Source organism: Tiliqua scincoides, chromosome 2, assembly GCF_035046505.1.
Source record: "Tiliqua scincoides isolate rTilSci1 chromosome 2, rTilSci1.hap2, whole genome shotgun sequence".
NCBI classification, from domain to species: Eukaryota; Metazoa; Chordata; class Lepidosauria; order Squamata; family Scincidae; genus Tiliqua; species Tiliqua scincoides.
Window position 1 is genome coordinate 78205951 of NC_089822.1, and position 14272 is coordinate 78220222.

At 43.3% G+C, this 14272-nt stretch overlaps 1 protein-coding gene across 11 annotated transcripts in view; it reads right to left on the reverse strand.

The window, feature by feature from the left end:
* The window catches only part of NFIB (nuclear factor I B), a 265788-nt gene that overhangs the window by 229407 nt on the left and 22109 nt on the right, over positions 1–14272 (reverse strand). For 3 of the 11 annotated variants that reach the window (XM_066617112.1, XM_066617105.1, XM_066617103.1), the window contains exon 1: positions 2331–2982. The exons of 7 other annotated variants lie outside the window; for them this stretch is intronic. In XM_066617112.1, the coding sequence (XP_066473209.1) occupies positions 2331–2360 (30 nt within the window). In that variant the 5' untranslated portion in view covers positions 2361–2982. Of the gene's footprint in view, positions 1–2330; positions 2983–13883; positions 14053–14272 lie in introns of those variants that run through there. One more of the 11 variants, XM_066617104.1, reaches the window with a different exon arrangement.

Sequence of the window (14272 nt, forward strand, 5' to 3'; positions counted from 1 at the left end):
AATAAGCATTTTATATGGCAAACAATTGATAGAACTCACTCTACAGTATCTGTGGACAGATTCTGGAAAGGGCATATGAAAGGAGCCAAAAAGCTGAAATATCAGTGGCCATATCTTGGACATTACAACTATAAGTTCTGTACTTTTAGAAGCTAACATACTGATCAGCACAAAGTTCAAAATGAAGAGGTAGCAGTCCTGGACTTTCATGTTAAGTTTCACTGAAACTAGTACTAATTTATTTAAAGAAATGTTTTCAATATTGGTGTGAAGTTCCCTTAACTATCAAATATTTCAGAGAACCTAGTTAAGAAACACTAACAGTGTTAGAGCATCAGTATCTAGGACTAATAAACTAAGACACATCTGCATGAAGAGGTGCTGACTTTTTTGAAGGTCTCCAATATCTCACATCAATTCCCACCTGTTTTACACCACTTTTAGTTCATATCCACTTGCTTGAAAATATCCCTAAGTTAATCACACTCCCATGCCAAACAAAATATAAACAATAAAAACGTGTCAGCCAAAAAGCTACAGGACTGTATCCAATCACTGAATAAGCCTTATCATTGTTTTAATCTTCATTCATAATTTTGTGAATGCCTCAGTCCTTTGAAACCACAATGGTTTCTGATTGTCAAATGAAACCTTAATTATTTTGACCATATCACAATATACTCCCAGCAATATTTAATAACTGTAAACTCTATTTCTTTCCACACCTATTAGTCATATCAGATAGAAGAAACCGTTCAAACTGCATTCTGTGAAGTCTTTAAAACTGCTCAGAACTGACCCAGAGCTTCCAACTCTAGGACTATAGATAACTACCTGGAGTATAGTATAAACAGTGCAAATGTTTTGCCTTAGATATATTAAACAACTCGTATGACACCTTTTATGCTACAATCTATGCTACAGTGTATATTGGGTCAGGACCCGCATTCCATTTATTTATTTAATTCTAAAACTTTCACTCCGCCAATCATCTCAAAAGGCTCACCATACAACATTTTACAGTTTTTAACGTATTTCTATGAAAGTTATCTTGTATTAGACAAATTTCACGCTGTGTAAACTGTTCTTCAAAATAGCAGATTTACAGGCAGTATCCAAAATTACTGTTTTTAATATCCATAAGAAGACCATTTGCCTGCAGGCCTAAAATGACAGGAAAGGTTTACTTTGCTTTTGACCTTGGGTGTTGACTTTAGAAAGTTACAGGTTACCAGAGTTAAGCAAGGGGAAAAAAGTGTGTTGACTCCCCAAATAAGTGTCCTGCTGTTGGGTCATCTTTTCCTCAAACCTAGCATTATTTGAAAGGCTAGATATGATTAATTCAGCATGGGATAGTATTAGGTTACCGCAGTCATTGCTTAATTAAAAAGAGAGGAACACTTTCTCTTTTCAGCACTTCTAAGTTGCCACAGAGCACGTTCACAGAAGAGCAGAAGACTATCCATATTTCCCCTGGTCTAATCAATGTTCTTACAACCTGCTTACTAAGTATTGAGGAGCCCTTTCTAATGTTTGAATCACCACTTTTTCCCTACAACTGGCATTTAACAACATATTTGCACGTTGGTGGAATTTTGAAAGACTGTATTCAGTCCCCCGCAGCCCGCAACGCACGCCCTCCCACAGCTCACAGTTTTTACAACGCCTTCCATGTAGTTTAGTTTTGCCAATTCAGGCTGCAATCTGATCCACACTTTCCTGGGAGTAACCCCACTGACGATAATGGGACTCACTTCTGAGTAGACACGCATAGGCTTGGGCTATCAGGCTGCAATCCTATCCACACTTTCCTGAGAGCAAGTCCCATTGATCAAAATAGGACTCACTTCCGAGTAGACATGCAGAGGTTTGGGCTCCAAACCTATACTTAAACCTAAACTTTCCTGAGAGCAAGCCTCATTGAACACAATAGGACTTACTTTTGAGTACACACGCATAGGCTTGGGCTCTCAGGCTGCAATCTATACACACTTTCCTGAGAATAAGCCCCATTACACTCAGTGGAGATTAGTTCTGAGTAGACATGTCTAGAATTGGGCTCCGATGCTGCAATCCTATACACACTTTCCTGGGAGTAAGTCCCGTTCAATTCAGTGAGACTTACTTTTGGAGTAGACATGCCTAGGATTGGGCTCTGAGGCTGCAACACTTTCGACACTTCCCTGGGAGTAAGTCCCACTGAATTCCATGAGACTTACTTCTGAGTAGACAGGGCTGGGCTTGCCCTGCTCTTTGCACCACCCCAACTACTCCGAGCCACCCGCAAGCAACCCGAGCATGAGTTCAGCGAAGAAAAGGCGGCTGAGTACCTGAGTGAGACAGATGGGAGAATACATCATGACTTCGCTCTGAGAACGCACTTCTGCGGAGAGAGAGGCCAGTACGGAGAGGGCGACGCTCTCATCTATTCATCTCCTACAGTCATCGGAGGCTTCGGAGAAGTCGGCCAGGAGCGAGCTCCGCGCCTCGGATCGCCCCCACTTCGCGGCGCCGGCGGTGGCAGCAGCAAACCAGCCCCGGTCCTCCTTAAGTAGCGAAAAAGATTCAAGTTCACTCCGAGCGCTGGAGTTCCCGGGGTGAAATCCAATCTACGCGGTTTAACCCTCTTGTTCTCGGCGGCTCTCCAGTCTTGCTGGTGCTGGTGGTGAACTGGGGAGGGGGCGCGGAATAGTGGGGGAGGAAGAGTTCAGTGGAACGCAGGGAGTTAAGTGGGGGGAGGAAAAAACACCCCAGGACTTTTTCCTCCCTCGCCTTCCCTCTCTCTCTCTCTCGTCCCTTTCCTCCTCCCCGATTTGCAGTGGCTTTGGAGAAGCCGCTAGCGGGTTGTAGTTACACCACCAGCACCAGCGCCACGGTGCACTGTCAACCACGTTGCCAAAGTTCAAGGCTGCAGCAGCGGTGGAGCAGAGCAGGAAGATCCTGGCGTGTGGTGGCGGGCGAAAACTTTGCAAGGAAGACAGCCCCGTGCGCTAGGACGCCAGCGAGGAGGGTGTGTGAGAGAGCGGGTGTGTGGGTCTGTACGCACGCGCGCGTCCCCTAAGGCTGCAAAACACTTCTCAGCAGCAGCAGCAACGCGCAATCGCCGGGCTCCTCTTGCAGCAGCAGCAGCAGCCGCCTGTACTTGCCCCCCTCCCCACCACTCCACCCCCTTTCTCTATGGATAATGTTCAGAGCCTGCTTTCTAAACGCCCACTGTAATAAAAATGATCTCTTGAAAATTCAAAACGATCGGTCTCTTTCTTCCCCCCCTTTTCCTCCTCCTTTATGCACCTCTTTGCTGAAAAGCCTGCAAGTTCAAGAGGGAGGTTGTTGCAGAGTGTGTGTTGGGGGGGTATTCTACCCATCACGCTTCTTGGGTCCCCCCCCTTAAAGCTCCCCACATCAGACTTCAGGATTTCGGTTTATTATTTAATTACACCATAATCATCGCTTGCACTCCTCCCCCTGCTACTACTACTGCTGCACACACATTCCTTTCCACCACCACCACCACCCCCCAGCCCCTTCCCCTCTCCATGTCTTCCCTCTTTATTAATCATCATCTCGTCCTGGACCAGAGCACGGCTGCACATTTTGCAAACATTGCCTGCTTCTTTGGCTCGCTCGCTCCCCCCTTTCTCAGAAAGGTTAACTGTTTAGGGGACTGGGAGCCCAATCCTTTGCCTGTCTACTCAGAAGTAAGTCCCATTAGAGTCAATGGAGCTTACTCCCCGGAAGGCGTGGATAGGACAGCCTCAGAGTCCAATCCTATGCCTGTCTACTCATTAGTCCCATTAGAGTCAATGGAGCTTACTCCCAGGAAAGTGTGGATAGGATGACAGAGCCCAATCCTATGCCTGACCAAGAAGTAAGTCAATGGAGTTTACTCTCAGCCAGGTAAGCGTGGATAGGAGGGCAGCCTCAGAGCCCAAGCCTGTACCTGTCTACACAGAAGTTCTATTTTGATCAATGGGGTTTGCTCTCGGGAAAGTGTGGATGGGATGGCAGAGCTCAATCCTATGCCTGTCTACTCAGAAGTAAGTCCTATTATAGCCAATGTCGCTTACTCCCAGGAAAGTATCCATACTTGTCTGAGAGCAAGCCCTACACAGTGTTCACCAGAAGACTTACTTCTGAGTACGATGGTGCCCTTTAGGGGGGTTTGCAGCCCCCTCCCTGCTTGGCTTCTGAAAAATGCTCTCTCGGGAGGAAGGTGGGGAGGGGGACACAAGCCCAGGAGTCAAGGCTGAGCCTGGCAGAGCAGGAACTTTGCCAGCCCGCCACTAATTAGCCAAACAAGAATGGGGGCGGGAGGAAAAGTGCGTGTGGAGAAGGAAGGGGGTCCCTCTGCAGGCATTCCCGGCACAGACAGAGCCGCTATCCGTCGCCTACATGCGGAGCAAGGTCACCGCATTGTGCCTGGCTGGGAAGGGCGGACTCTCCACCGCGCCTCCTCCTCTCTCCCCACTCTGCAAATGGGGCCGGCGGGGCTGTTGCAAGACCGTGTGACGGGAAAGAGGGAGAGGAGACGCCGCCGTCCTCGCGGGGAGCCCCCTCCACGTGGCCCCCCGCCTCGCCGGAGAGGGACTCGCTCCTACGCGTGGAGGGTTCCCTTGGCTGGGCTGCTCCCTCGCCCTTCTCGGGCGGGCTTTTCCTCTTCTCCCAGGGGGAGGGGCGAGCGGCGGCGGTGCCCTGGCGAGGGAGGGGGAGAAAAAGCCCGCCGTAGCCAGCGACACACTGACTGGGCCGCTTTCAAGCTCACCCACCAGCTCGTGCCAGAGGAAGGAGTTCGCGCGCAAAGGGACGGGTTGGGGCTGCAGGAATGCAGTGCGTTAAAGACACACACCGCAGCAGCAGCTGCCTCCTCGCAGTGCGCAGCCAGGCAGGGAGTCGCCTCGGAGAGCACTTCCTCTCCCCCCCCCCCCATTAAAGCTTAAAGAGAGAGAGGGGGGAACAGGGGCAGCTTCGGGATGAGAGAAGAGCAAGTTCCGGGCGCACAGTCTGCGCAGGCAACTAAGTTGCAAATTTCTTTCCCCGCAACATTATAGCTGCAGAATGAGGGCGCCTCTGTCTTTGAAGGCAGCCGGAGAGCCCAAGCCTAGGCCTGTCTACTCAGCAGTAAGTCCCATTAGTGTCAATGAGGCTTACTCCCAGGAAAGTGTGAATAGGATTGCAGCCTTAGAGCCCAAGCCTATGCATGCCTACGCAGAAGTAAGTCCCATTAGAGTCCATGGAGCTTACTCCCAGGAAAGCGTGGATAGGATAGCAGCTTCAGAACCCAATCCCAGGCCTGTCTACTCAGAAGTAAGTCTCATTATATATAGTCAGTGGGGCTTACTCCCAGGAATTTGTGGATAGGACTGCCCCTTGAGAGCCCAATCCCATGCCTGTCTACTCAGAAGTAAGTCTCATTATATAGTCAGTACCTTGATTATATATTGTATCCCGATTCAATCCTATCCCTACTTTCTTGGGAGTAGGTCCCATTTGATGCTTACTTCTGAGTAGACACGCCTAGGACTGAGCTGTTCTGAGCATAACCAGAACTTAGCAGCAGTGCCCCGATTCTGCCAACTAACCTGCTGGAGACCCAAACAGGCGCCTCAGTGGGGCCAGCAGTGCCTGCCTGCTTCAGGTCAACTTTCCTGGCCGGCCTCCCTCTCCCCCTCTGTGCACACTGTCCTGAAAGGACCAGGGCCTTCCCCCCCCCCTTTGCAAAGTGGGATTTCTCCGAGTCAGGCCTTTCCAGACAGCACATCAAGAGGAGCAGGCAGGTTCAAGTCAACCATGAAATGGTCACTTTTTAACCCCGTCCTGTCCTCATTAGGGAAATACTCAAACACAGCCCGTTCTCAAAGGGGGCTCTTAATGAGAGGAGCTTGCCAAGTCGACCAGCTGCAATTCCCATAAATTTACAAGCGGGAGGAAGGGGGGGCTCATACAAAGCAGGTAATGTCAAAGCAAATAGCTAGGTCCAACACATTAACCCTTCAAAGGCAACCCACCTCAAAGTCGGCTCACTTCCAAACTGGGCAAAATCATTAGTCAAATGGCACTTTTTTCCTACCCATTAATAAGTATTAGCAAGTGACAGTTTTGGAACACATTTCTATAAGACCCTGTACAAGTTATTGCAAGATTAACACCACTATGTTTTAAAAAAATGTTTGTAGAAAATGCCCCACTCCTATCATTGTTTACTGGAAAGAGGGAGGACTGACAGTCCCACTTTGAACAGAGTGACCAGATGCCATAACCAAAAGAGAGGACAAAGCACCCCAAAATGTAGGGCATATGCAAAAAATGTAGGACATGACAAAATAAAAGCTAAAAATACTCATATTGATTCCATGTGGTTAATTTAAACACTACATTACTTATTAAATTTAAACTTATTACTACATGTAATGTATTACAAGAAGGCTATGCACTGCCTGCAAGGGCCCACTCACAGGGAAAAGGAGGACACTGAAGTTCTTTTCCAGGTCACAAGGCTAAAAAGAGGACATATCCTAGAAAAATAGGACATCTGGTCACCCTCACTTTGAAAGATTGGCAAATACAAAGATTTGCCTGTGTATTCAGTGAATTCTTGGTTAAATTGCCATTAAAGATGTTCCCTTTGGCACAAATTCACTAGTGATGTGGCAAGTATGTCTTTCAGCACTTCGACTCTTGTTCAAAGTATTATTGTAGGTCTCCAGTAATTGTCTCCCCTCTCCCAAGGGTTAATAAAAGTCCCCTTGATTAAAAAAAATCCCTCAAACTATTGCACTAGAAATGTTGACTCAGTGAGTTGCTCATATTTTAAAACTAACTCCTCCTCTTGGCACCATTGTCAGGACTGCTGTTCCTACTGGAAAAGATGCCTTTTTTCACCATTTATACTAAAAGCAATAAAGTGTAACATTCTTATCAGCTCCAAAGTCAGATGTAGAGGAAGAAAGAAGGATCTGGAACAAGGTAAGAACTTCTAATCAAAATTACCTGGAATCACATTGTATCCAAAGAAGCCGCAATTATAATACGAATAATATGAGAAGCAGTCAAAACCTTTACATTTCTATATTGTATTTGATGCATGCCAAATTAATGCAGTGCCAGCCCAAGGCCTCCTAGCACCTGAGGCAGAGTGCCAAATGCTCACCCCCTTCCTGATGATGTGCCAGCCTCATTTTGCTGCTGGATTCTCTTTTCCAATCCAGGGAATGGGAAGAGGAGGAGGTGGCAAGTGGGTGGACAGAGATGGGCACTCTGCCAATCTGCTGCCTGAGGCAACATTCTCACTTGGTTTCATAGGTGCTAGTGTAGTGTAATGGCCAAGGCTACAATGCTGTGAATGCTTATTTGGGAGTAAGTCCTATTGAATTCAATGAGACTTTGAGCCCAACCCTAGCCAACCTCTAGCACTGATGCAACCACAATGCACCCTCAATGTAAGGCAGAGGTCTCTTAGGCCAGAGGGCCACATCAAATATCTGGCAGGGTGTGGAGGGCCAGAAAAATAAATCAATTTTAAATATAAAATTTATACATTAAAAAGCCTAAGGCATTCAGATGGCCCTAGAAAATGTTGTTTCTGGTTTTTCACGAAAACCATGATGTTTTTAGGCCTTTATGAGGCATTCTGAGGGGAGGTGCATAGCCTCCCTGGCCCTCAGAACACCCTCCAGATGCAACTGGAGCACAGCTCTGGTCACATTTGGTTGAGCAGGCCAGAAGCTTGCAGGAGACCAGAGGCTTGTCGAGGGCCACATATGGGCCCTGGGCTGGGGTTTGGAGACCCCTGCTGTAAGGGAATAAACATTCCCTTACTTTGAAGATGCTCCCTGACTGCTCCTCCACAGCAGGATGCAGTGCACACCCTGTTGCCATAGCTCCATCAGTGAGGGAGAAGTTGAATAGGATTGGCCCCTTACTTTGAGTAAACACATTTAGGATTACACTGCATGTGTGAGAGCTGGGAAGTCCCTGGTTAAAGTTTCCTTCAGCCATGGACTCTTGTGGTGATCTATAAACTCTACTACCTTTCTAGGCGATTATAGCTTACTCTTCTAGATACACAAGCTATTATCTCCCAAATAGCCCAATCCTATTCATGTCTACTCAGAAGTAAGTTCCATTAGAGCCAATTGAGCTTACTCCCAGGAAAATGTGGATAGGATTAGGCTGTTAGTACCTTACCCCAAAGTGGGGATAACATTATGTTGCAGAGTTATTGTAAGTATTATTGAGATGCCCTGAACATTCTAGAGCACTAGACAAATCCTAAGTACAGTTTCTCTTAAATTACCTTGCTTCAGAATAACATTAAAAAAATTTCCACTACCTAGTCTCAGACTGATTTCCATTCTGACTTCCAACTGAGTGTAAGTATTCACTTAACATTTTTTTAATCTCTCAGTTATCTGCCACAATCCTCCCAGTACTCATACACATTCACCTTGTGCACGGAATTCTATTTTAATGTCTAATTATTCTTACTGAAAATAGATAATTGTTTGCATGTTCATAACTGTGTCTTAAATGTTTTCTTCCCATCATCTTAAAGTCTGGGGACTTGGTCAAGGAGTTTTTAGTTATTGCATTCTGAATGCATGTATTAAGTTTCATAGTGCTTTGGTTTACAAATGCTGCTTTGCTACGTATTTTTTAGATGCTTTTATTAGCATTATTACTGCTACATTTTATCCTTTTTTGTATTACATGTATTGCATGTATTACATGTATTGCATGTTTTTATGTTGTTGTATGCAGGTTATTGTCTTTTCACATTTTACCTTTTCTATCTTGGTATTTTAATGAACAGGAGGTATTCATTATCAAGGGTTACACCATTTACACCAGGAGGTGTAAGCCTCCTGAATGCCTCATTATTTGGGGGAAGGGCGGGGCATAAATATTTTAAATACATACATTTTGAGGCGAGATCACAAACTTGGAATAAACAGCAAATATAAGAATTGCACCAAACATTTCACTTTGCTTGGCTAATAAGTTTTCCAACTACTGTTAATCTGTTATATTGAAGCTAGAGTCATATACAAGATTGTATTGACTGTTTAGCAAATGTAGTTTTGTTGGGCTGGAGTACAGGCATACTTGTTGTTGGAATGCTGTTCAACATAGTCACACTGACTGATCCCTGCCCAGCACTAACTTTCATGCTTACCCTTCATATTGTGAGTCTCCATGCACACTGTATGTCTCTTGTCCACTAGTAGAAAGTATGGAACTTCACAACATGAAGGCTCCACGTGCAAGTGTTTTTAAATATTATGGGCAAGGCAGAGATAATTCATCACAGAAGGACAAGCATCAGCATGGTGACTTGTACATACTCCAGCCTCTTGTCACAAAAAAGGCTACATAAATAACCAAATGCTGCCAGCCAAAATGCCAGAAGCATTCATAGTATTTTTTTTCTTCACTAGTCATTTTTTCTTCACTCTGAGAGGAATAAATCAGATGATTCATACCACCACCTACCCATCAATGATGATAATCATTGGAATTTATTGGGATTCATACCATAGGTTGTGTATGTGGTGCCATGGGGCCTTAAAACACACAATACATGGCCATGGTCAGTTACCATCATAATTATAACTACTACTAACACCTAGGGTTGTACCACAGAAGTTGTTATCACTGGTGGTATACACCTGGTTTTATGACACACAGAAATGGAGCAGAAGCACTTAGGGGAGGTGGCCTTCTTCCATGTATATGTACATAGGATACACATAGTGAAAGAAGCTGATAAAACACAGATAATTTTCATTTCTAGTAATAACAAAGTGACAGAGCTACATCTGAAAAGTGCATGAGGATGTCCTTTGGTGTCCTCAGGTGCCCCACAGACACAAGGCCCTGCCTGGCCTGGCCTTTTATTCATTGACCAGCACTACTAGCTTAACATACACACTGGTAACCAAAGCCTTTTCTAGAAACAAGGTTGAAAGCCAAGAATTACTAAACTCATTTCATAAAGATGTCCTTAGAAAGGGAATGGAAATTGTTTTGTGATTCATCTAAATGAATGCCCATCTTTAATAATCCAAGCATAATAACCACATGCTAATAACATCCACCAACTCTAGAAAGTTTCTCCTGAGGACATACAGTGCTATAATTACTTAAGAGCATACAGAAGCATAAACAGATTATACACACGCCAAACCTAAACGTCCTGTTGGAAGATATTTTACTGTAGATTGTCTTTTGTAGAATTAACCCTTGATAGATTTTACGTTAGAAATACTATTTCTGTAGAAGGCAAAACATATGGCAAATTGAACTAAAGGAAAATATTCATGGTATTCTTTGAAATAGGAGGACACACAACTGTACTGTACCTCCTGAGCGGAAATAAACCTATTAGCAACTTGCCGTGCATTTCATTTTTTTATGCATGCGTCTCCTCGGGAATATAGTACATGTATACTGTTGGTCTGCATGCCTATTTTTATTGTATGCCAAAACAACTGTACTGAGGTCCTTCAATGAGAAAAATCTTTTAAAATGAAAGGCAGCGCACTTGTGAAAAATTGATTCATGGAGCAGATGACTCAATAATACATCAGAGTCTGCATTTTACAGTTTTCTCTCCTTTACAATCAACCTTTAAATGTGACTTCTGCATATGGGATAATAGCAGTTATATAATGTCAGGTAAGAGTTACAATAATTTCAGTTATTTAAATATTTGAAGAAGAAAAAATACCTCTCGTCCCAAGAATCAGATGGCACAGAATACGGCAATGAAGAAAGCCCAACAAAAGACCTGCATTGCCAGCACCACAGTGGGACTCCTGCACTCTTCCAGCATTGGTAAGGATTAGATATTCAGGCATCATTTTAAGAAGTTAGTTCTTTAAAGCTACAACTAATGAAAATACCACTGCTATATTTATAGCACAAAAGTCGCTTGTTTTATATAGCATATATATATGCCTCATTTGTATTTAATTATTTGTCTGCATACCAGAGAATATATGGCAACCCAAACTTGCTCTTCACTCTTGTGCCCAATATCCCAGACCAGGGTGCACATATACTATATTTAGTCTTGGGTGGACAAAATTAAGTTAAGAAATACATTGTTCTTAATGTTACTGCCAGAATACACATGCATACAGTTATTAAAGATCTTGCATACCAATCTGTCTAGATTTAATGCACATGTAGTCTGAAACTCACCAAGCAAGCAGCACTGATTTCAGTGCAACATAGGAGGTTAGCCAGCTCAACTGTAGGCTTAATCAAAAGCTAGAAACTCTGAAAGGCCAGACTGGCTCTCCCCTCCCCCCCCCCCCCCCCCGCAATTCTCCATAGACAACGATTCAGTGTTTCATTCTGTTCCACTTGGAAACAAATGCTCTTATTCTTTCTGCCTTAATACACAACACTGAAAAAACTTTACACCCACATTCCAAAGTGCTTTGGAGAGCTGAAAGGGAAAGGCCTATGTCTAGATAACTGATCGTGAAGGAGTCTCAGTGCTGTCCATCGTGTGAGACAGCTCTACTTTAATTGTAACAATGCCATTTATGTCTCAAATTCAGAGGATATGTCTAATGTTAATCCCTAGATGTCAACCTAAAGTTTTTTCTCCATTTCATTTCTTGTATGCTATCTTTAAACCATGAAATACATTTTAGTTTCATCCTATTCATTGTTATTAGCCCAATACATCATCTATGCACATGACCAGGAAAAAAAATTGCTTTGCAAACTTTTATTCCTGTTCCAGAGCTTTCTGCATTAGAAAATAAGTTTTTCACATACAATAAGTTAAGCAGATGTCCATGGTGCTTTAAGAAAATAGTAGTTAAATATATTTATGTATTATTGTTTTACATTGCGCAAATTGACTAAAAGGCAATAATTTAAAGCAATACTACAGCCAGTATTACTTGATAAATACTGTTGATAATAAAATGAATGTTACATGCTAGAAATGCTAGAATTCTGTTTAAATTTTCCTCACTGTGTGAATTACATGCTCACACTCACCTGCTCAACAAAAAAAGAGATCTAACCTCATTTAGAAAAGCAATGCAATAAATGGAATTTTCAAGATGTGCACATGTACACCAGAGTTTCATGTTTACAATTTAATGTACTTATTGTACTGAGCAAAACTATATTGCTGCTTCTAATTCCATAATTCTAAATAAATACTCTCCTTGCCCATCAATTAACTTCTAGGCAAAGAACTAAACAAAAAACTATGTATGTAGTGCATGCATACTTCTGAACATTCAACTACAGTATTTAAACAACAGTGTGTATGCTTGACCTCTGTCCACATATGGTTTGAAAGTGTCTCTAATAACCAAGCTTTCTCCATTTCTAGACCAGAAAATGCAAACATCAGACCTCAAATGTAAAACTGTAAACCACAACGTTTTATGTTACACAACTTTGAAGTTTTTACCCTGACTGCACAAAGGTCAGATTCACTCAACCCTCACATTCACCAGTGTAGCAGTCTCCATCAAAACACACATTTATTGATCCAGAACTACATAAAGAATTAATTCCAGTTACAGTAAGTATGTTGCTGACAGTTCGTAACATTTTCTAAAATTGTGGAGCTTTTTTAAAAAAATGTTCCAAATTAGAGTTCAGAAGTTAACTTTTATTGCTGTGATTCATAGTTAAAGTTACATGGGCAGAAGCTCAGGGTCACTTCAAAGAAAGTTAGAGTTAATCTTGTGTATTTTGGCGCCTTTTCTCTGCCAGCTACTGTACTGAGCAGGGAGGGGGGATAAACTTGGAGATCTTGACTGTCCCGTCTCAAGTTCAATGGCAGCCCTTTCCAGCAGGAGGAGGAGGAGATGGCTATGTTGCAGCGCTAATAATAATTCACATCACGCCACATCGGCATCTTGTGTCAAAGTCGAACTAGCTTCCCCGCCCCCTTCAACCAGAGCTGCCAACTCCTCACACACTCAGCATTCAACCACAACTTAATAGATGGGATATTGTGCATTAAAGTGCGGCCCAGACACACAGGCAAAAAGAGGACAAGCGGGCAGAGCAGACACACATGCCCAGAGAATAGAAATTATAGCATAAAAGAAAATGTACTATTTCCCAGCAAAATACTAAGGCGTGCAAAGCTGGAAAGAAAAAAAATAAGCAGCCACAAAACGCATATGTAACTTCACTAAAATTACTATTTCAGAGGTGAAAAGCAAACACCCTGTACTTTAGTATCATGACACACACACTGTTAATGTGCTGAGATATATTAACTAGCTAGCAAACAGAACATAAATGCATTTCCTCAAAAACTATGCAAGAAACAATCTCTGCATACATTAGTTAGAAAATACATTCAGATTGCAAGCACACCCCAAACAGCAAAAGGAATGAAAGGAAAATCTACAACAGTCACATGAAAAAAAAAGAAACTGACCACAGAGATGCAAATCTATCAAATCAGCGTTTTAAATCCACCTTTTCAATGTTTCACTGATAATTGCAAGCCATAGTAAAGGGGGAGGGGAGAAAGTTGGAAGCAGGAAATGTACCAAGTTCAGCAGTTTTGGATTCAAACTTCCATCAACTGTTTCCTGGTAGAAAAGTGTGGCCCACATACAAAAGCTGCCAAAAAAGGGGGGGGGGAAGGAAAAGGAGGGAGCAAAATATGAACAATCCACCACTTATAGCTCATCCTGTAAAATCAGAAACGATAGTAGCATTGATGCGGAGGGGGAGGGTGGTCGTCTACTTGGATAAGCCAAAAACACAATCAAGAGAGGGAAGTGGAGGGGGGGGGGAAAGAAAAGCCAACAAGCAAGTTACAAAAGCAAAAAGAGAGAAAAATACAAAACACACCCGTATCTTTTTTTTTTCCCAATGCCACATACCATTGTACTGTATTGCATTAAACCTATGGGATCCTGAATTCTGTAACACAACACGGGAGCGCTGGCTTCACATTTCTCAGCTATAACACATGTATGCGTTTCTCAAGGACGCGGTGTGGTTTTGTTTTTTGGTTTAGATTTCCAAGAGTGCCCTTCTGTCTTTGCTTTTTTTTTTAATGTATAGATAGACAAATAGATATATAAGAGAAAGAGAAAGAATATTATTTGTTCAAGCTTTTTTTTTTTTTTGCTTTTGTTTTTAAGGCAATCAGAAAGAAAGAAAGAAAAAATCTTGGCTGGAGGAGGTGTTGGGGGTGGAAGCAGCAAAGGCAAAAAGTCTGCAGGCGGTGAGTGCCCCCCCCGCCTCCTCCTCCTCCTCCTCCTCCTCC